The sequence below is a fragment of the Rhyacophila brunnea genome, unplaced genomic scaffold (genome assembly GCF_057557595.1).
Source record: "Rhyacophila brunnea isolate RB1 unplaced genomic scaffold, BYU_Rbru_1.0 scaffold_14, whole genome shotgun sequence".
Classification (NCBI taxonomy): Eukaryota; Metazoa; Arthropoda; class Insecta; order Trichoptera; family Rhyacophilidae; genus Rhyacophila; species Rhyacophila brunnea.
The window spans coordinates 35,285,902-35,311,317 of NW_028232796.1; the positions used below are offsets into that span (position 1 = coordinate 35,285,902).

Genomic DNA, 25,416 nt, shown 5'->3' on the forward strand with positions numbered 1-25,416 from the left:
TACAATTAAAACTACCTATATTAATTAATAAATATGCATCTGAACACATTAAAAAGAAAATATTTTTTATTATCCTATATTATCATACTTATTACAATAGGTATGCTATTTTATGGTCATATTTATTATTATAATTTAGTTTATTAAGTTTTCTATGTCTTATCTAAGATATTTTTAACTAATTTATAGTTTTAATTTTTAATTTTTAAAAAAACATCGATTTTAGAAATCATACGTACATATTTCCCATGGCTTTGCAGGTGTACTTATTTGGCAAAGCAATTCGTTCAGCTATGACCAAAGACATTGAAGAAAACCTTTAGCTCAGATTTTTTGACTATAACCAAAGAGATTGGACTCCTCCCCCAATCTCTTTGACTATAACAGTTTTTTATTGTGTAAACATCAGTCGGATTCACTTGAACGGCAAAATCACACGTAAAATAGTTTCACTACAATAATTGTCCAATATTTTTTTATGTTTAAACCTTTCCTTATTTACTTTGATCGCTTTACTGGAAGTTGGCATTGATAATGATAACTCATTGATTTAATAGTGGACATTTTCGTTTGATCCAGGGCTCGAAATGGAAAAAAAAACTGGAGCACTTGATAATGTGACGAAAATATCAACACAGTTATCTTATTTTATAAAAATTTGTGCGTTAGATGTTTTTTTGCATGGCCTTTCTAGCTCAGACGGTCAATTTATTTTTTCTATACGATGAGAGCAATAATTTTGGGGATTTTATGAACCGGAACGGCGCTCCGGTGCGCTCCGGCCATTTCGAGCCCTGATTCATTGTCAGTGTGTGTTTACCTTTTGGTGAGTGCACAAAGTGCCTGAAGACCCCAAAAAGCGAATCTCAGGTCGCAAAAAACGAATCAAATGGAATAATACAAAACGTAAATCAATTAGAATTTACTTTCCATAGATGGTTTTACTGGTAGTTGGCATTGATAACTCCTTAATTTAGTAGTGGACATTTCGTTTGATCCATTAAGGGCCCACATGCTCAGCGTACGTCAAAATGGAGCTTTTATGGTATTTTCAGAGCATAACCCTGTACATTCCTTAAACGTTGTAGATAATCTATTCATATAATTTTAAAGCCTTATAATCGTTTATATTTATTTTAAACATTTGATGACTGCATAAAGTATTTTTATTACATAAAATAGTATTCTTTTAAACCTCTCGATCTAATGTTTTAGAATATAGTCATATTTCAGTACATCCATGTGCAGTGGTGTTAAGATTTTTTAGGTTTATTAATTCTTAAACGCATTTACAAAACCATTAGTAAAATTAATGTTAACATTATATAGTGACATATTTACGATAAAAAAATATATTTTATAATCTTTGTCATCCCAAATTTGACAAGAATTAGGCATTTTATTATTCAAAAAATGGGTACGATTAACACATTTGAAGATAATTCTAAAGATACTGATTATAAGCTATGTCTTTGATCATTCAACTGCGATAAACATCATATGAATAATGTTTGCTTTATAATAATTATTGACCTAAGAATAAGGTAGTATTTTTTTCAAATACGCTATTTCTATTGGCATTTCCCAGTGGCTAAGCTACAACATACGGCCGTAGCCATAAATTGAGAAACGATAAATAAAATAGGGAGTAAGATCATGTTAACGCGCATGTTTGAACATGTACCTACCGTTTTTTAAAAAATATTTTTTTTTCGGTTAGGTTGTTTTAGGTTAGGATGTATCGGCTCTCTTTTCAGATATGACTCTTTTTCTTCTTCGAAATAAACTAAAAATTCACTAATAATATTTCTGACATCACTCCTGATCATTTTAGACATATTTTTATTATAAAAAGCCTCAAAGTAAATTGATAAATCCGTACACCACGGAATCGTAAAATGGAATGATAAATTTGTGGGCTTTCTTAATTGAAAACGGAAGTGCGATTAGCTTTACTGGAAGGGATTGTTAGTTCACAGTTTTAACACGTGGACAAGAAGTTATTGTTCGACAGTACTTACATAAACTAAATTTTATTATGTAGTATATTATGAAGTATCTGTGTACATTGCTTTCTGTCAAAGGGCAGCACTTACCAACGTACCATGGGTGGCAAATCGAGTGAATTATACTTTAAATTAAATAATGAGTCATAAACATTTCAAGAAAAAATAATTATTTATTTGTCACATAAGTTTGTTTCATAATTAGTGAACTGCAGCGCAATTTAATATTTACAAAATAACACATTATTAAATATTTTTCTATAAATTGTGCACCATCAAACCACTGACACCACATACTATCATTTCTAGTCATCTCATGTCATAACTCAGAATGTTGTGTATTTAATTGGTAAAATTTGTCATCATTTTTGGTATAAGTAATTTGATTATTTTGATGAAAATGAAATAATTAATTCAATTTTGCTTTGAATTTTATTTAGGGTTTGGCGGGGGGGGGGAGTTTTGAGCTGGCACTAATCGAGTAGCAGCCACCCCTGATTGATCGTGTGTGCAAGACCCGTTTCACACGGGACACCTGTGTGGCGCCACCGATGTGGCGAAATTCCGCATTTATACATAACTGAATGGCGCGTTCAGACGGGGACACACGAGTGTCGCATTCATTTATATGTAAATGCGGAATCTCACCACATCAGTGGCGCCACACAGGTGTCCCGTGTGAAACGGGTCAAGCATACTGATCAGTAAACCACAAGAACTACAGGATACAAGCCACATCCTCTGGGAATGTCCAAGAATGTGTTCCGAAAGGGAAGATATGCTCTCGTCAGTCCAATTAGCTGTTGGGTCTATCGGGCCGTCCGACCCGGTCGCCACAAAGGCCAACTATAATACTTATAAAAATTTCGGCGTCCTATTGCGGATGTGTAGATCTCTTCACATAGTTTAGTATGTCCGTATTGTGTTAACTTTGTTTTTACATATTATATTATGTAAATTAATTAGAATCATTTATTTTTGTTAATTCTCCATGGGCACTTCTATTAGAAAGTATCTCAAGTCAGAAAACCTCAGTCAAAGCACACTTGAGTACGTGGTGACCTAAGTCTTGAGAATCTGCTCCTGAGACAATCTCAGTCGTAAACAACTACTGATGCTTCACATCAAACGTAGGGTCTCGTGGTACGCTCGATTAAAACCGAGTGTGGTGCGGGGTGGGTTGGTTTGGAGGGAACTATTAGGTAGTAAACCAGAATAATAACACTCACGTTCGTAGAAATATCTTTATTTCGCAATATAATTCATTGAACATTGGTTGATCGTACAAAATCTCAGTATGAATGTAGAAATCATCCATTCAATATGCGATTTGTACCAAAAACTTCTGCTTTATAGATACATTTATTTTATTTTATGAAAATAAAAAAATATACATTGGTCATCATTGTAAAAATACATGGAATACGTCATGTAATAAATTCAAATTCACATCACAATACAATAATTAAGTATGCCGATTAACATATTATTAAGCACCAGACAGACATTGTTTAAACTTTAAACCTAACCTATAAAATGACTGTAATAAAAACACTGGAACAGTATTCAAATGGAGCATATGAGAAGTAGCTAATATTCAAAAGTGGTCAACTCCACTCATGCAAGACCACTCTCTTGAGAGTGCTTGATATCATGTGATTTTCAGACATCAAATTGTTTAAAAAAATCTACTAAACATTTTTTTCAATAATGGACAAATCCATGCAGGTTAATTGTCCAACATCGTTAAATCCATTTCAACCAATCACGTCATCACAAAGGCAGACGCCATCTTTCTGAATGCCATACATTATGAAGGATCTGGTGATCAGAGAGACGACGTGTTTATTTTGCTTCTATAAACATACTTTTTAGAAAGGAAGAATGAAAACATTACAAAGTGGATTTGACCAAATTTGAAAACTACATTCTGATATCTATTCAAAATGTGGTAAATTTTTACATGCCATTGGCATGGTTCGTCACTTTTGAAAATAGTGTGTAGTGCAATGTAAAGCATTCATGATTTTTGGAATTAGCTTAAATTCTCTGGCAAACTTTTTAGTAACATTTGTGTATACAAACAGTACATCTGTCCATTTATTACGTCTATGCAAAGAGATTAATCCTCTGTAAAATCCAACACTGCTACAATACTGGTCTGCCTTTTCTTCATGCTAACCTGGTTCCTGTGTCCTGAGAAAGGAATTATTAGGTGGTGTCTGCTTCACCTATTAAGTGAATACAAACAGAGCAAGAAGAAGATGTAGAAATCCAATATAGCAGTGCCTTACAAGAAGCAAACTAAAATAATCAATACAACTTAACACATTTATTTTATTTAACAGTGTAACTGTCAATTATTGTGGAAAGACACTGCATTTATTAAAATACATGTGGCGTACTTGTTACATCAAGGCCTGAACAAAAAAGAACCATAAGTGTGAGTGAGAAAGCATTTGGTACGCTTAAATCTCCGCAATATGCGTTAGAGTAAGATAAAATTTCAAGGGCTGAATTAAATATTTTTTTGTACATGTCGCCGGTAAATATTAATTTAAATGACCAAGTGCATTCATTTAAAAACTACGAGCATGTGTTGCTGAAATTTATTGTTTTTGTGGTAAATATAAAGTTGGTAGTAATTATTTCTAGTTAATTTAGTAGAAAACATGGTTAACTATGTTATGTTTAAATTTGGTAGCCGTACTGAGAAGCAACATGAGTGTATAACGTTTCATAATTAAGTTAATAATAATAAAATAGGGGTCTACTGTGCGTTATATGCGAGAAACGCGGCTTTATTTTGCCGAACAATGCCCACTCTCCTTATATTATTACTCTGAGTGTTACATAATATTATTGTATTATATTTTAATTAATACAACTCAAAAAAAAATATATGTAATTTATTTTGATAACACGCCTAATAAAATAGTGTCAACCTTCAGAGTTGAATAGGTATGCCATCTGTGAGAATCGCATCCAAGCATATTTGATTTAAAATTTGGCTTGTAGAGGTATTTTCTAACTATATCCAAAGATATTTCGATATATTTTGGAGGTAAAATAGAATAAACTACAGATGACAGGTGAAATCAATGGCGGCTCTAGCATTTTTCATATGTTGGAGTTATATAATATATATATTACGAACCAGTATTGCATACCATCAAAATGTATTATGTATTTCATTATTATAAAGAAATACATCTCCACATTTAAACAATGCTTTCAAAATAAACTGAAATAGTATCTAATATTAGTAGATTCCTATAAAATCATTAATAAGATTAAATAATAGGTAAACATAAATGCATTATTATAGGAAACATAATCTTATTGAACATGGTGATTCGGAATTGATAAAGAAAAAGGGTGACTGTACGTTCACATATTATCAATACTCGCACTATGATAGCGGTGATTTTTTTTAAACTACCTATTGTGGCATTGATTCAACACACAAAACTTTCAAGTTGAATACACGTATATCTATACCAGTGATCGCCAAACGGTCGCTCGCGAGCTACCGGTAGCTCATGTAGGATATTTTATCATATTTATAAATTTGCAGTTTAGTGACTTTAAAGAAGTTGAGCTGCTAGTACAATTTGTTTCAGCTCCTTTTGTTAATTTCGAATTATTGTGCTCAAAATGAAGGCATTGTTTTGCTCTACCTACTTATGTGAATCAATGTCTTCCACTATGAAGGTGGTTAAAAGTAAATATAGAAACAGATTCACAGATGTACATCTTGATAATTGAATTCGGATAGGAGTGACAAGGTACTCACCGAGAATTGAAAAAAATGTGGAGGAAAGTAAATGCCATTCTTTCCACTAATCATTTTTACTTTTACTCACACTTATTTCAAGATATCTTTTAATTTTGTTTATAAATAAATAATTAAAGTACGCATTTTATGATTTATTGGTAGTCCGATATCCTAATTTATTTAAAGTAAATTATGTATGATACGATAAAGGACGATGAAAAAAAATAAAAAGAAGGAATATATTGTATAAGTAGCTCACCAGAAAATTTCAATTTCTGAAAGTAGCTCACATCCTTATTGAGTTTGGAGACCACTGATCTATACAACACATTTTTAAACATTAATGGTGCACATTTGCATGAAATCAGGATGCGAAATAACTGCCGCTGGCCAGTGTCTTATCATTATCAATAGAGATGGGATAAACAAAAAATAAGATGAATTTAGGAAGGCACCTATACATTTTTTTTGTCAACTAAGTGTTATCCCGGGCCATTCATTTCACTTATGTCATCACCCAATATAACTAACTGATATTGTAAGTTAAAAACACAGTTAGTTATATTTTTTTATGTATTCGTTTATAATATTGTAATAATATTGTTTGTTATTTCTAATGTCTTTCCTTAGTATTAACAGTGAAAAAAATTATAATTATAAAAACACTTTACATTGTAAAAATTTTTACTTCTTTACAATCTAACAGAGTCCAAATTTCATTATACAAGTATTGTTTTTCTAGCAGTTATAAATACTGTTGAACTTTGAACTATAAATTTAATACAGAAATGGATAATATTTTTTGTATTATAAGACGATGTTATTGTGATCAAATATTTTACCCTACTTTTAAACGTATCCGGAAACTTGTACATATGCAGTTTGCCGTATCACACTTCACCGTGAAATGTTGTATCGGAAATATATGGCCGTATATTAAAGACAGCCCAACCTCTTTGGGTCATATAGTACTAACATAAAATTCATGTCTAAATAAACACGGTTCTTGTCGGTCTTACAGGCAGCCAGCGGCAAACAAATTTTGAAAATAACCGATATACTGGATTATTTGTTAGGTTAGGTTAGGTTTTCATTCTTGAATTCATGAATTTTGCCAAAATCGACTATGAAAATTGAATTAATGTTCATATTGAATCTAATAAAATTGAAGACAATATTGTATACGGCCATCTCTTTCCGATAAGAAAGCTCACGTCACTGTGCCACGGTGAAATGTTTTACGTACAATTTACATGTATCTATTTTAAAGGCATTAAATATGATAAAAACGGTACGGATTTGATCACATTGATTTAAAAGATGTTTGTCATTTTGAAAACGCGTTTGTAGTCTTAAAAAAGTAAAATCCAATTAACAATTCCATAGTGCTTGGTGTAAATTTATAAATATTTGTTGAGCATTTGACAACAATCCAAATATTAATTACTTTATTTTTAGCCTAAAATTAACATTAACAATTAAAACCAAAAATCAACAGTTTACACATCATTAAATTAAAACAATATTATGCAATGGACACAAAGAATAAGAACAATATAACAAAAAAATTAAAAACAATACTTAGATATAAAACTAATTAAAAAAAATTAGGTAGGTAAGGTATGTATATTAGCATTTGAAAGTTAGGGTCGCATGCATAGTAGTATTTATTTAAATAAGTCGGCTTAATCTCTAGGCAGCCGATTTTTGGATAGAACTAATCGCGAGTGGAGAACTACAAGGTTCTAAGTGTTTGTCCTTGGAGAAACAAAAGTAACAATGAGGCAGCTTAGAATACTACTTCATTGTTGGGTTTGTTTTTTCAAGGACGAACACTTAGAACCTTGTAGTATTCGGCGCGCGTAATGTTTAAGAATTTAACTGGTAGTGAGACATTGAAATACAGCTGAGAGCTGTCAAATGATTACAGTTTGTAAATGGAAATAGTAAATGTAGTTTCGGACAAAGCAATATTTTATTGAGTATCGATTATCTACGCAAACACCAACCGAAAAGGAATGAATAATTTGCAATGATTATTAATTATGTATCGATTAATCAATGAAGAAAACACGGGAAGCGTGTTGCCATTTTAACACTCCCGTTACTGTAATGTCACCTTAGGTTACCTAACCTTTCAGTTACTATGCACTTCGTCATATTCTAGGTTGGCTATTCCTAGAATTATCAATATTGCATCTAATTAAAATATTATTTATCCAGTAAATACATATAATTGATAGATATCTGTCAAATTTCATTTAGCTGACATAAATTATAAATGCACATTGCAAACAGAGCGCCGCATTCCATTACGAACAAAAGAGATGGATCTAAAAGTATATGCGACAAAGAGGGACATACTCAACTATGAGAAAGATATAAAAGTAAGGGGTGAGGTCATGATAGTATTATGACTGTAAGAATGTATAGAAATACTCATTGACTGCTTAATTTGCAAACTGGCTAACTCCATCTGGGCTAATTGAGAAGGAGAAAAAACTTAATAATTTAACAATAAGTTATTCCATTTATGATATTGGAAATTTGGCACCTGCAGTTGGCTGTTTTGTGTGACGTACAATAACGCATTTATTTATAGGTTTAGGAGATTGAAATTTTGTGTAAGCATAGAAAACATGCTTTATAACAAAATACCATCAAAATCTCATTTTTGGTCAAAAGTGCAGTTAGCTGGTTTGCAGATTAAGTAGTCGATATGATTATAATGAGGTTTCGATGCCTTTTTGATTATTCTATAAATAAAACAAATAGCAAATAACAATGATGAAACCTTATTTATGTTGCCAAAATAAGCATTTTCTTTTTACCCCAAAGTGACATCACCGGAACGGATGGAATTTATTAGCATCGTAAAGGGAAAGTTAATAATGTATACAATATTATACTAGAAATACTTTATACAAAATGTGTACATTTTAACTATTAGTTTGTAATATTTATATTATGCAGTATTCATACGTTAACGCAGGAAGCGACATTGCTATTTTAATTTTTGTTTTGCTATCTGTCATTGCACTTGTCATCGTTAGTTAGTTTTACATAACGATAACATTCTATGCATCAGATCATCAGAGAATAAAATTTGACACATCTGTATGAATTTATCCATATTATGGTAAACAATAAATTTACCCAAACATGTTCACAATTACCTTACATTAACAAGATACATACATACCTTATAAATTCAAAATTCTAGTATCAAAATGTACTTCTAGAATGACTTAGGAGTATATTCCTAACCAGCCATATTTTCAGATATTTTTCACTAAGTATAATTTTCAAGATATAGCAACATTTTTTCAATATAAAAATATAGTTAAGTAGGTATCAAAAGATTCATCATTCAAAATATTTAATTTAATCCTATGTCTGCTACACACAGCGTTTAGACAAAAGGGAATAAGTGTGTAACTAAAAATGTCATTAAGTATATATTTTATTATCTACTATCGGCCAAACAAAAGATATCCCAGCTTCGATACTACAAGGAAGTATGTTACTTTTTTAGCTATGTTAAGAATAATTTAATTTGCTGCCAAAAGTTATTAAATCAATAATTTAGGTAGGTATTTAGAGTTAACAACAGATTATGTGTCTATATAATTCATCACCTCAATACTACAACTAGATATATAACTTGATTTTCACTGTTTTTGAGTTAGCTATTGAATATATTATATACATATAGTTAGTATCCCCTATACTAGGGGACATGGCAGCCGTGTCGTCCGTATCAAACGAATTAATGGGAACTTTTAAAATCTAATGGGAAAAACTAATTTTGTGTTTGAAAATATTAGATAACTTTAAAATCATAAATGCATTAAGTAAATAGATAAAATATTATATCTACAAGAAGTATTAATATCATAGAATTGAATATTATTTAATTGTTCCCAATTAGACAAGCACAATTTTCCATTTTTATTTTAAATAATAATTTTAGCCTAGATTTAAATTAATCAAGTAAAGTTTAAATTTCATTTTTCCAACAATGACCAAATCAGAGTTATCTAGTTGTAGTATTGAGGTGACGATATAAATGCACCTATGGTGGAAAAAGAATTCATAGATCATTCATATAAAGTACAAATAAATTAGAATTATGCCTGATTTTAGAGGGCATGTCAAACTTTCAAATTGCAATTACTCCATAACATGATTTCGAGACTTATCAATTTTTGGCAGTAACCGAATATAAGGAATATTTATACTTAGTCCAAATTCTTTGGTCTGACACATTTTATTAAAATCTTTATAAGCTAGTGTCAAAAAAACATAAAAAATATTACATAGAACTTTGTTACACCGAAACAGAGATATTGTAACCTGATACATAGATTTTTAATTCTTTCAAAAATGCTTGTTAATATAACAAGACTACATATTAATATAAATTCAATATTATATTGATAATTCGAATGACAGTTGAGATAGTAAACACCATATTATGAGCTATAGGTGTCCACCATTACTCCAAACAATAAAAAATAAATAGGAATCATACAAAACGTCATGACATGAAGTACCTATGCTATAATTAAATTCATAAGACCGTATTTTTGTTGTTTCTAAACAACATCCTAAAATAGATAGTTCAAAAATTAACTTATATTAATCGAACCACTCTCCGGGAAAGTATTGTGTTATTGAACATACATAACTTAACTTAAAACACTTCAGATATACACCCACTAGAAATTTGAAAAAAATACGAACCTCAACGGGATTTGAACCTGTATAACCATTGGTGTCGCGCCAATCTGTGCATTAACCAATTATGGTACGAGACTCCTATCTAATAACTATAAATTAAACTAGTAGGCTATACATGAAATGCTTATCAAATTGCGTTATTATTAACTATCCGTTTTTGTGTATTAAATCAAGGAATATTAATTACCTTAATTACTAACCGACGTCCAGCTCTAGCTAATATTTTAGTTATAACGTCTACTTGAACTTGCTAACAATTTTTAATAAACTATTTCTTTTATTCAAATGAATAATTCACAAGATTTTGAGACTGTAACATTCCATATATTGAACATACATAAATTGAAAACACTTCAGATATATACCCACTAGAAAAAATCATATTTGACAAAAATACGAACCTTGACGGGATTTGAACCCATATACCTCTTTCAAAAATATATAACCAATAAAAAAATCTTTTTTGATTATTACTTAATTATTGGCTCAGTTTGAAGGATAGTTAGTGCTACTTGCTAAAGTACACTACCGCTAACTCTATCAATGAAAACAAGGCTTAAGTGTGTGTTTTGAAAAAATTGTCATTACGCACAACGTGCCAGGTCAAAGCTTATGTGCAATTCTAGTGTCATTTATTGTCAAAATTCAATAATGATTTTTAATGCAGACAAATGTGTGCCAGCAGTGGTTGAGTGATAACGTGGTCACCGGTCTCAGGTTCTAATCCCAGGACTGGCAAATTCAGTTTTTTTTTTTAAATATATTGTGTTTGGCGCACGGACCTAACAGATTGAGCGAACAACTAACATCCATTTCTCATAAAATAGAATGTTTTTGTGAAACGTTTCAACTTAAAAGTTAAAAAAACGTATGTAACGTCATTTGAATTAATTTACTGAAAACTAGCGTTAATGCTCTTTTTCCCGGAGAGGTCTTAATTATAGATCCGCTAATTAATATTACACAGTTTAATTTAGTGGCATTTGGTCTAATTATAAAACAAGTTTTTTATCGCATTGTTTTTTTGGAATAGACAATATCGTGGGTTTGCTGCACAAAAGTTATTAAGTCGATAATTTAGGTATTTAGAGATGACATCGGATTATGTGCCTATATTATATTAATATATAATGCTGAGGACAAAATGTCAAACTTCAAATTGCAATTACTCCATAATATGTTTTCGAGACTTACCAACTTTTGGAGTTACAAATGCAGTTTTGGTGAGTGTTTGAGCAATAAATGAATTAAGAATTATAATTGACAACATTGTGAAAATAATTCACAAGGTTATAACACATTTTTTGTCTATAATAATTATATTTTGAGTTTAAGACAGTTTTACGACGATATTTTTATTAAAAATGTGTTACCTAATACTGTAGCTTTCCCAAATGCCACGCAATAAAATACTTATATAAAAATATTCTATCGATAATAATGTCTACACTATACAACATACGTATGTGATAGATAGTAAAATTGGTAAATTGGCTGCTTCACTTGGATAGAAAAGATCGATTAAACTTTGTGGTGATCCATAAAAAAAAACCCTTAAGTTGTGATTATATTGAGATGCACATCGCGTACTATCACGTGACGTCACAGTAAGCTGCCGATATGGGAAAATAGTGCATAATATCATTTTTCTTGGTATTTAAAATGTAATCAGACTGATGCTCCCATCCCGTACCACATTTTGAACATTTAAACGAATATTGTCAATTAGCAAAATTTGCCGAAATCACCAGAACAACAATGAGGTCACCTCACGTTATACCGCACTGCATCGACACCTGCATTAGTCAATGAACGTTTTTTATTTTTTTTCTATATGCCTACACGTTTTCGAAAATCTCGTGTTTTTTGTTTTTAGCGGTTGGCAGTATGTATTATCTATAAGAATCTTGTCTATTATCTATGGTCTGCAGGATGGGTTTTGTTCAAAATATTATCTATGGATATAATATCGCAAGTGATTTTAACATAGGCACACGTAGAAACTGATAAAATTAATTGAAATTAGCATGAATAATGAATAATAATTCAAAATATTTATACATTAGAATTGGCACTCTCCATCATTGAATTTACAGAGGTGGTGATCGTTTAAAATATTCTGCAAAATGACGAAACCATAGACTAAATTTGTCGCCGTGACAGCGTGACAGTACGCGACGTCCATCTCAATATAATCACATCTTTATTAGAAAAACTGCAAATACATGTCACATTACTATTAAAATATTGGTAAATACACGTAACACTGTGTCACTAGCCAATGAATTCACTGAATAAACTGTTTTTAACTATCTATAATACATGAAACTCTTCAGTCTATGACGCATTAACAACTCATGCGGTCCGCTTTCTTGTCTTTTTCCTTGAGATGGCTTCGGCTTCTTCGATTGTGTCAGGCAATTTGATGTTGAGGGTTTCTGGAGACGTCAGCATGAGCAGACCTGACAGAATTGAGAAGCTTCCGAAGAGAAACGATGGAAGCGCCGGCACATACTCCGCCTGAAATGCACAAAATAATGTTTATAAATCACATATTGTATTTAATTTTTTTTAGATCTTGTCAGATCTTAAGAAGATTTCATATGGGCCTTCACAGAGTGTAGGTTTGTATTAACAGATTTTTGTTTTTTGTTTACGAGAAATGGATGTTAGCCACTTGCTCAACTTATTAGGTACATACACTGACTCCGAACACCAGTAACGTCTCGTGGAGGTAAACAGGTCATGCGTTGATTTTTTGATTCATGCATGCAATCTTACAATTTACACGACAATATTATGTGTTTACACGTGCTCTCTCTCATAATTAAATTTGGAATACGTTTTTCTGTGAGCCACTCTTCATAATTTACGAAGTTCATTGCATGGTGATAATCGACGGTTGTTTGGTTTGATTTATAAATTAACAACACAATGATTTATAAAACAATTTGCGAATCAATAATGCTTTACCAAAATCCACCGTTGATTTAATTTCATCCATTTTAAACATATTTCACAGGCAGTGTGTATATTATGGGCGGTTGAATATGTCCACTCCTGAAAGTTTACAAATTTAGCATGCCAATGAACATAGCCGAGTGTCATTACTATAATAAAATAAGTAAAAATTACTGGTCTACCTGTAATTCTATCACTTAATATCGGTATATAAATTGACAGAGTGATCACGGAAATAATGTTTTATCACTAGCTCATACCCTTCAACCAAATGACATCATGTCGGATGGATCTCAGAAATTGGAGTTTTTTTGCATTAAGGCACCGTGCACATACAATCGGGCGTGCGGGGCGCTCGCGCATATTCAATGTGAATCATCGAAAATACAACGTAATCAAATATGGCAGCGCACACTGGTTTTGAGGAAGCACTGTGTCCGCTCGCCCCACGATTCACGCGTTGTTTGGCTTCTCAGCGGGACGAATTAACGAAAATACTAAATATGACAAAGCCCATTGAACACGGCAAGCAAAAGGGGCACGCGCTGATTTATTTTATCCGCTTTTAGATGCGTTGTCGATAGACGGGCGCCTCCATTATTTTAATAACAAAGAAGTTATTGTTTAGTTGCTGGGTATGCGATATATTGCTAGTAGAATTATGTCATCGTGAATATGAATTACAAGCCGCCGAGAAATAAAATAATAATTTTATTGCTTTGTTATGAGAGGCGCTGAAAATAATAATTATTTTGTGCTTCTCGTGCCTCTTATTACATAGGTGAAGGGTGATGCGCGGGTGGGAGGAGTGTCATTTCGGTTGTATTCATGCTTCACGTTCCTACTTCGCAGTGATTTTGCCTTCGGTGGGCTTTATGCCTTAAGGTTTTAATTACTATAGCACATTGTTGATTGCAATACCATTGTTATGAATCCATAACTCCCCTCTCTATGATATCTCCCCAATGACAATAAATTGTCTTTTGTTTAACTCATCAACACCTTAAGTTACTAATTATGTACCAGTATTAAGAATATTCGATCGGTGTGATTTCGACTATTGCAATGTACCTACTCAATATTATATTATTAATCAACCCCAATTTATCCACTCTATCTAGATGTGTTACTATGCACATATAAACCCTAGTACATTAACTAATAGGGTATCCATGGAAACGAATTGTTTATTACCCTCCAAACTTACGCTGTTTCCGTTTACAACCATTTACTAACTAGTCGAGCGTTCATGGAGGTGCTTGCGAAACTGTATAAAAAATCACTTCCTGTTCCATAATGTTCCATTCAAATAACGGTGTTTGTACATGCACGTTTATTTGAAACAAGTATTCCTTATATATAAACAGAAAAATATTTTCCTCTGTGGCCACATTTCGATGTCTATGGGCGCTTAACTGTCAAATAAACGATAAATTTTCGCATTTTGCCGCTAGATATCCCTAGTAGTCTCTATATGTTGAACTCGCTATTACATACTTTCATATTTCTTTTATTTTTCGATTTAATACTACATTATGGCCAGATAATCCGAATGCCGAATAAATGTTATTGAATAAATAAATAATCATTACAATATTTATTTATAGGAAATCTCTTAATGTGGAGGGTAAACAAATAAAAGTAAATGGTTATCGTGATAGTATAGATACCTACCTACCTACCATATAAGTATTATGCATAAATCGATTCCAGCACAATCATATGAATTGAGTTGTTAAAAATATAATATTATATTTATTAGATTTTCATGAATCTGCATCTGATGTGTATTTACTAACAAAACTCTTGAATTCGAAAGCGTTGCCGCTTTTACGAAATTTGCGGCATTGTAGATTAGCTTCATCTATGAAAGCAATGTTTAGTATAAATGAAGCAGTCATGATTGAATAAAATGAAGCACCAATTATAGGATCGGTTCGCTAAACTTATGGTAGAGGGGCATTCTGTGCTCGGATTCGGCTAGATGCTTATATACAAAATCTCCATGAACGCAATTATACGTTTCGCACGGCATCTGGCATAAAATCGCATTCGAAAATTTGGGATGAACAGGGTATAAGCGTCACTAATATTACTTACTTACTATTTCATATTATTTATACTATTGTAAATGATTCTAACATCATTCAACTCAGGGTTACATGAAAATTGTACATATTATATTTCACCATAGCACTGTTCGCCGTAAGCTGAGAACGCCGAGATCTAACAAATAATCCAGTATATCGGCTATTTTCAAAATTTGTTTGCCTCCGGCTTCCTGTAAACTGACAAGAACCGTGTTTTATTTAGACATGAATTTTATCTCAGTACTATATGACCCAAAGAGGTTGGATGATCTTAAATATACGTCCATATATTTCCGATACGACATTTCATGGTGAAGTGTGATACGGCGATCTGCATATGTACAAATTTCCAGACACGTCAACTCGGACCATTCAACTTGTTCAAACATAACTCAGCTGTACTCTCCGAGTTCCGCCGCGGATCGAACTCTCCTGAGTTTTTTCTCTTTTATTTTTTACACCATGCAACTGTAAATTGAGACATGACGAATAAACATCGCTGAAGATTAACATCCATCTTCACCAGTCTTATTACTGGCATACACCTACCACTGGACCACGTGAAGGATCGGGGCCCGTTGGTAAGAATTCCTGTTGCCGAAAACATAACACCATCAATCAATGAAAATAATGGCATTAAAAATCATAAAATTTCAACTCTATATTGCGTATTATGAGATCGATGGACTAGGTACATACCAGCAAAGGTGTCTGCGGCGCAATGATGGATCCAATTCGACCAATCATTGAACACGTTCCAAGAAGCGAGTGTCGCAGTTGTGTTGGGAAAAGCTCCGACGTGTAGATGTATAATGATCCAAACGCCATTGTAATACAGTATTTACCCATCAAATATGTTACCAACGATAGCCATTTTGATCCTGAAAATAATACATTATAATATAAATAATAAGTTTCACTGAGAGAATTTTTAACAGTAGGTAATTAATTATATATTAAATAGATAATCTAATTAACAGTGCTGACTGGTCAAGCACATTCGTACTCATTCACGATAGACACGAATAACAAAAATTCACATCGACCGTATTCATGAAGTACTCTCTGACTTGGTCTTGTCTTCACAGCGTTCACAAAGTACCCAATGACTCACTTCAGAGTGTTCACAAAAGATGTTGGCTGGATGGATTCATAATTCATGCGCATAAAACAAGGTGCCCCACGAGAAGGTTGTCTCTATTAAGTGCTGCCATAATTCCACAAAGAATTATTTCGATACCTATCATACAAAAAACATTTAGAAAGCTGCATTTTAAAGAATATTCAACATAATGAATTGAAGTAAGTATTGGAACACAGTTTTATTATTTTTACAAACTATGATGCATTGTATTGGCTATTTTTTGCTTGGAAAGTCACTAAAAGAGCATCATTTGTTGGTAAATACGTCAAATCAACCAAATAATTTGAAATTTATGAAACATGAATGTACCTATATTTTATTCAAAAATTAATCATAATAGAAAAATTATAGATGTTAAATATTGCCGTATCATGATTTGATTACAAGGTCTTCACATTATTCCAGTTTAGCCAGTTGCAATACCTACTTTATAATATTTTAATGATGCATACTGAAGTTATCAACAGACACTTTTAGAAAAATATATAAATTACAAGGCCTGAACAAAAACGAATCATAAGTGCGAGTGAGAAAGCATTTGGTACACTTATATTCTCTGCAATATGCGTTAGAGTAAGATAGAATTTCTACTGCTGAATTAAATATTTTTTGTACATGTCGCCGGTAAATATTGGTGTGACTTCATTCATTTAAAAACTGCGAGCATGTATTGCTTAAATTTATTGTTTTTGTGTTACATATAAAATTAGCAGTAATTATTTTTAGTTAATTCGTAGAAAGTATGGTTAACTAGTGTCATAGCTGCCGTCGTGGCGCTGTGATATTATGAAAGGCTTGTCAGTATTGTAGTTCTCTAAACAGCCACGCTTCACGTTAAACTTGCCGCAGCTATGTTGTGTTTAAATTTGATAACCGTACTGAGAAGCAACATGATGGTATAACATTTCATAGTTAAGTTAATAATAATAATTATTCCAAGATAAAAAGAACTTTTTATATACCACGTTTTAAATTTTCTGTTGAATCATATAAACTTGACAATTCTATGTATTCATAATTTAGGACAAATAAGGCAATTGTCAACAAATCATTTTTTTGCTATTTTGCAACAAACAAACAAATATACAATACTGAAATGTCATTTTGATTTCCATAGTAATGCACGTATATATTTATAATTTAGTTGCTAGGACCACCACCTTAGCAACCAATAATAGTGGATTGGATTACGGATTTCTTACCAAATAACTTTTCATACAAAACAAAATTAACTGAAAATGAATTCAATTCTACTTAAAGATGGCTAAAAGTATTAAAAGAATGCATTGGCATCGTGTTCTGATATATTCTAAAAGTTTCAAATGTCTAGCTAGTTGGATAGTTAGTTAAAAATCGATTGCAAGATTTGTACTGGATAAACAACCACTGGACAAACAAGAATACGAGGTAAGAAAAACGTGGTAAAATTGAGATTCTACTGTGCGTTATACGCAAGAAACACGGCTTCATAGAGCTGAACAATACACACTCTCTTTATATTATTACTCTGAGATAAATTACCTGCTGGGTAGAGAGGGAATGCAATACACGCAATTCCACTGGCCAAATAAGCTCCACACAGGGTATATTTTCTTCCGATACGATCCAACAAAAAGAATCCTGTCAAATACGCCGGCAATTCCACAGAACTGACGAGGATATAATTCAAATGAATATTCCCCGCCAGCGACACAGCGTTAATAGACAATCCATAATAGACAAACGTACAGGTTATCCACCAGAACGAACACACTAATAGTCTCTTCAAAATTATCGGTGATCGGAGAACTTGTCGTAACGGAGTGGTATTCCTTGCTGCTTGCATAATTTCTATGGCCGACTTCGGACACAACTCTTCAGTCTCTGCCCTTTTATTCTCAACGTTAGAATAAAGACTTTCCATAGATTTATCTGTCAATGTAACTCCGTTCACTTTTGCAGCGTGTGTTAATACATTAACTGCTTTCTCGTAATGTCCTTTGCTTATTAGCCATCTGACGCTTTCGTGGATTATCCAAAAATAGGATATGAAGAGCAGAGACGGTGTGTAGATTACTCGGAGTAGAGTCCTCCAGTATGGAAGTAGCCACGCGAAGCATCCCAGAATCATGGCTCCGGTGGAGTAAAACATGCAGAGGATAGTTGCGCCTAAGACTCGTCGTTTTGGACCGACAAGTTCCATACCTGTTGTAAGAGAAAACAAATCATTAAAATATTACAAGGAAAAAAGATATCGCACGCTATGCTTGGCTGTAGGGTTTTCCAATACTCATTGGAATTATGAAGTAAAGGGTTATCAAAATAGTACTATAGATTTTTATAACATCATAACAGCCATTTTTTTATCTGATTTCCACCAAAATTGACATTTGTGTTCAGTATTGTTTGGCAAATTATCATGGAAGGATACACAGATGTACAGCATGTACAAATCTATTCGAGCGACATTTCGTGCATCATGTGAAATTTATCGAATGGTAATGTTTGTGATGTAAAGAATCCAACCCGTCAAAAACGTAATCTTTATCCTGAAAATATCTATGTTGTGAATCAACAAACTGTGGATGAAAATCCAGAACAATCAATTACGCATCATTCTCGAGGGCTTGGTAATCTTTCTTTTGACACTACATGGAATATTCTTTATAAAGATATTCATTTGAAGGCGTATAAAATACAGTTAACACAAGAACTTAAACCGATTGACCGAATGTTTGGTGCGTTGAAATTTTGCTGATTGGGCTTTAGAGCAACTTGAAACAGACCCATTATTTAATAAAAAGATAATCTGCGATGGATACTTGGTTTTCGCAGGGTTTAATTGAATTTTAAAAACTGACAACACCATCTGTAAATTGTAGTCTTATTTCAATGGAAACAAATACGTATGACTGACAAAGTTTCATGTGTACTATTTATGGTGGATCTTAACAGCCTACCTCCACCCTTCGTCACTGATATATATATTACTATATGACAACTGATGACATCGAATGAGCAAAGATTACAGATCGAGGGTACAAATAACAAAACTTCTCGTAGTGACAATCTGTTAGTTTTTACACAGTGTTCATTAATTGTACTTAGTGGCACGATGTTGACTCCGTAACGGACATTTTCACATACCGGATAGCACTGGCGAAGGGTGGAGGTAGGCTGTTAAGATTCAATATAAATAGTGCATACTGTGAACTAACATGCTCCGCCCATTTTTAATTGCATTTCTATTATAAACTAACAAGCTCCTCTCATTTAGTAGACAACAGCGCCTAGAAGCGTAGCCAAGAAGATGTTGTCATGTTGTGTTGTCATTGAAATAAGAATACAATTTGCAGATGGTGCTAGTTGTTTTTCAAATTCAATTAAACCCTATTTAAAACACGGTGCTATGGGCGATCATACAAAAAAGTGCACATTTTTTCAGTTATTCTTATTTGTTTTAGTTGTATTAAGAATGAATATTATTACAGATGTTGTTAATTGGTGTTTTTAATTCCACCCTGCCTAAATCAAACCATAATCGATAAAAGACCTAAAATTATGTAAGGTTTATTGGTATAATTTTAGATATTTTATAGATAAACAAATATTTTTTGACTATTATTTCGTCTCTGTTCTGGCAGAACACACTAACTGGAGAATACTAGTTTTGAGTAATTTGACTTTGAAGTTGTTAAAATGTTTGAAATGGTCGATCATGTGAGTTTATTAAGTAATCGTAAAAAGGATGACTTTAAAATAAAGACTGTTTATTTATTAAGAAGGTTTCCAGGCGGTAAAGTTTGAAATAAGGAACATTTTGGTATAACTAACTCAATGTCATTTTTTCGAATTAGTGTCTTCTGCCAGAACAGTGACAATTTAATATAGCTTGGATTAGGCAAGGTTTACTTGAATTTTGAAAACCAACAAACACCATCTGCATATTGTAGTCTCGGTTTAGTGAAAACAAATACGTTTGACTGACAAAGTTTAGTATGCACTATTTATGTCGGATCTTAACAGCCTACCTCCAACCTTCGCCACTGCCGGATAGTAATTTTAAGCACAAAATTACTAAATTTCGACTTAAAAACTCTATTCTTGCCCTCGGAAAATAAATTGTCTTAAGACGAAAATAGTAATAGAAAGCCACAGTACTAATTTATTTAGATTTCAAAAATCATAATTTGTTCATCGTGTATCATCGTGTATTTTTACAGTCAGTACATTTGCATCAATTCGTGTCTAATGTACAGCCTTAAGTAGAAATGTATTTATTTGAAAGGACCTTTTAGACGTCAGTTCTGTTGTCTGTTCAGTAGAGGTTTCCGTTTTGGTCCGTTCAGTTTTGAAATGGCGGTGTATTTAGACGATCAATTGTCCGTTCAGTCGAGGTTTAAGTTGCCAGGTCAGTTAGGAAACAACGAATTATATTTACGTATTTTTTATCCACTAAAAATGAACATTATTTTTATAATTACTTTGGTTGGTGTAATGCAGTACCTATATTTAACCGAATGGCTGCCAATGATGTCAAGACGCAAACTTTTCCCTGAACAGAACGCCGCTCATACAAAAATGACGTCTTTGGACGTCCTACTTTAAACAGGATTTTACTACGTAAATCAATTATTTTAAACATACAAATATGTTGAACACACAATGACATACAGTATAACCTCGTTTTTACGTGCCCGGAATTCACGTTTTCCCGGCAATTGCGTGTAATTTTTTCAGTCCTGATGTATTTCAGTACATTTAATACCCGCATTTACGTTTTTCCTTCCCGCGATTTACGTCGGAAATATTCAAAATATGCGAGTTACGCGCGCTTGACAATGATTGGGTCGTGACATTCGAACGGCATAAGGTGAGAATTACATAACAAAAAAACAAAAAAGCAACAAACTAATATACATGATTTTTTTAATAAAAAATAAAAAAAATTTCAATAAAAATTTTAATTGAATGTTGTTTTTTAATAAAACTTTTCTTTTTTTCAATACCCCCTTTTTACATTTTCCCTCCAATCAGGTTTTTTTTTTCATTAAAAAACGTAAAATAGGGGTTATACTGTATATTGGGAATATCGTCACATACTCAGAATGGAAACAGAATTCGTTTTTACCACTTGAAACGTAAAATGATTGTATTTTTTTATTTTTGTAATAAAATTCGCTGCATGCAAGGTACCGCCATACATTCATTTCATTCAAAATTAGAAAAGTAGTATGAAAAATATGGCAACATTGTAATTTACACATCATATTAACTGGCAACTCTAAAAACGGATACAAAAACTGATAGAAAATCCATCCTGTCTCATCTTGCCTCTTCAGTTTTGGATTTATACGTCAGTGTATCTGACAGCTCGACGGAAACGGAGACTGATTGGATAGCAAAATTGATCGTTTAAAAGCACCTTTAATGTCATGGACTTTTTTGTTACTATGTTGGACTTGAACTTGAAGTAATTTAATAAAAGCAAATGATTAAGAGACTCCTGGCCTTGAATTATGCATCAGATGTTGTTATACAACGAATTAATATCTCCACAGACCACATACAATATTTAATAATTAAGTGATGAAGACAGATAAATATAGATACATCAAGGACAATAGCCATTAATATAAATAAATCATCTATTATTACTGTTGATTATTTTGCGTGACCTCTAATACTAAACATCTAAACAAGTTCAAGATTGAATGCACATATCGGTTGTACGAATGCCATCTACAGAAGATACCGTTTATCTTCAAAGACAGTGACAGCCGATTGTCTATCCGCTACTGCATACTCCCCGTACCCCATTTCCCTGCAGTCACATTTAAACCCCCCATTCCATACAGTCCACTCGTTCCTTTCGAAATAATTGCAGATAAGTCATTTGCTTCACATTTTGGGGGTTATATTATGTAAAGTTGATACCGCCTAAACCATGGCATCCTCAGAGGATCCAAGGCCATGAGGCCTGAATCATCATTGGGCTGATTCATGCAAACATGAACAGATCGACTGCGAGGCAAATTTCTAGCCAGTAAGCAAATAGTAATTATTAATATCATTTTTTTAATATTATTACCTACATTAGCCTTCATCCAATTTTGACCAATAGGTATTAAATTCGTACACTTACCTATATAAATATTGAAAGCAAAGTTCCCAGCCATACAATGTACCTAGCACCTAGAATATCTGATTTGAGATTACTTTAAAAAAAATATGTATTTGTACCTAGTTCAAATATTTCAAAATATGTACCTACCTAGCAAAGAAATACAGCCCTTTTCAAAGCAGGTACCTAAAAAAGGTCTAGCTGACTATTTTTCTGTGGTGAGCGAAATTCTCAGAAATAAGCCAGGTACATAATATGCAGAGTGTTTTTGTCATTTTTCAGAGATAGAATAATTGTGAATTGTTTGTTGGGTATTATTACTACCTACTCTGCCCTACCAGCCCCTATTAGGGTCATTCGGTTTTTGGTCTCTCAGGACGACGGCCGCGCTCGCCGGCGTCCTCCGCCATTTTAAATTTATTTATTTTTTTTAAATATTTTTGTTAAATATTTGTACGCTGTACTGTACTGTATTTATATTCCGAACAATAAACGCCCTGTTTTCGCCTGTACTTCCGCGTTGTCAATCAACATAAACATGTCCCCGAAAGAAGAAGCAGACGATACCACCGTGACTTGACATGACACTACATCATCAGGGGGGTCCAGAGTTCTCATCCATCACCCCCCCCCCCCTTTCGGAGGTGACAAAGTGTACGTAAAACATTTCACCTTGGCACAGTTCGCCATGAGCTTTCTTATCGGAAAGAGATGACAGAATACTATATGGTCCCCAATTTTATTAGATTCAATATGAACATTAATTTAATTATCATAGCTGATTTTAGCAAAATTCATGAATTCAAGAATGAAAACCTAACCTAACCTAACAAATAATCCAGTATATCGACTATTTTCAAAATTTGTTCGCTGCTGGCTTCCTATAAAGTGTAAACCGACAAGAATATTGTTTTATTTAGACATGAATTTTATGTCAGTACTATACGACCTAAAGAGGTTGGACGGTCTTTAATATACGGCCATATATTTCTGATACAACATTTCATGGTGAAGTGTGATACGGCGAACTGCATACGTAAGTTTCCAGACACGCACGGAGCATGCCCATATTGGTTGAAAAAGCAATAAATTTTAAAGAGCTCGTGAGATTCCAGACCGTGACACACTGATGCCTAGCCTGTATACCATGGTGGCGAACACGTTAATAATATTAATTACATCTTAATCTACACACATACCTAATATAAATCCAGAGCTGTAGACTCCGGAGCCAAAAGTTGGTTCCATTATTTCAAATATCAAGAACGTAACATAGTTCTTAGCGAAGGATCTGCACAGCCCGAAAACTCCAGCCAGGAATGCTGAAGTGACCAGGGCTACTCGTCTTCCATATCTGTCGGAGACAAAGCCAATGATTGGTAGCGCAAGGAGAAGACCAACGCTGTGAATCGTCCCTACTAATGTCCTCTTCCATCCTTGGCACTGAATCCCAAGCTGAAATCAAGAAAATCATTTGTTTTATTAGTGTGATCACAAAAAACACTTTATTGTCTTTTGAACTCTTCGTATTAATACCCCGTTTACACGTGTATGGATTTACCTTTGACAGTAAGTATTATCGTGGCCATAACAAGAAAATATATGGGTAAGCATTTATTATCCATGCATGAATCAAAAAAGTTTGGAATCTCCTAAATTTTATTTTCATGCGACGGTAGGATTTTTGAAGTTATACGTCTTTAGGCGCATTTGGAAATTCAGATCACAGTGTATTTTTGGCGTGTTACATATAACACACAATTTATTTTTTCATACGAAAAAAATCGCACTCGATTGGATTCGAACCACGATTGTTCTGTTATCAGCCGAACGCACTACCTTTACGCCACAGTATGATAATGCAATCGTGACGATTATACAGTATAATATTATTATAGTTTATAATTGTTCCGTTGCCTTGGCAGCGAATTTATTATTGTCGGCCATTTGCAATTCCTTACGTAAACAAACTATTAAACGTCATAGCGGCAGTTGTTACTTTAAAAATAAAAACAATGATAAATAATTATATAATTTAGTAATATAAGTTAAAGTGTATAGAAATAAACCAACGGCGTTCTAATAAGCGGTCCTTTTTCTTGAGTGTGTAATTTAACAGGATAATTAAGAGCTAGTCGAAGAATCTAGGTTATCACAAGTTTTGTTTTGTTACGCCAAAGAAGTATAACTTCTAACGCGCGTACATCAGTACACACGCCGATTATTTTTTCGATCTGCGCCTGCGCAGTAGAACAATAGTGGCGAACCTGCCGGCAACGAAACGAACTGCGAACGAATTTTTAGGTTGACCGATTTTTACTACCTGTCAAATATTACGAATTTAGCACCATAAAATGACAACATCGCGTCTCGCTCACTCTTAAAGAATGAGATTGGAGAGACAGTCACACTTTAACATGTAAACAGTTATTGCCACAATAGTTTAAAATAGGCATTATTGCTGCCAATAAATACATGTACGTGTACAGGCGTTATTAGCATGTTGAAATACAATGACAGTAGTGGAAGAGCATTGAATTATTTGTAGGGAACTATAGAAAAATAAATGAGAAAATAGTGGCCTATTTTGA

At 33.0% G+C, this 25,416-nt stretch overlaps 1 protein-coding gene across 7 annotated transcripts in view; it reads right to left on the minus strand.

Annotated features, from left to right (window-relative positions):
* Nucleotides 1-10,686: 10,686 nt before the first annotated feature.
* LOC147075910 (organic cation transporter protein-like) overlaps nt 10,687-25,416 on the minus strand; it is an 85,169-nt gene continuing 70,439 nt past the window's right edge. For 4 of the 7 annotated variants that reach the window (XM_085942234.1, XM_085942235.1, XM_085942237.1 and 1 more), the window contains exons 3-6: nt 24,025-24,280; nt 18,244-18,906; nt 16,278-16,459; nt 10,687-13,047 (exon numbers count right to left, since the gene is read on the minus strand). In XM_085942234.1, coding sequence (XP_085798360.1) covers nt 12,883-13,047; nt 16,278-16,459; nt 18,244-18,906; nt 24,025-24,280 — 1,266 coding nt within the window. In that variant the 3' untranslated portion in view covers nt 10,687-12,882. The remainder of the gene's footprint in view (nt 13,048-16,277; nt 16,460-18,243; nt 18,907-24,024; nt 24,281-25,416) is intronic. The other 3 variants (XR_015069978.1, XR_015069980.1, XR_015069979.1) reach the window with 1 other exon arrangement.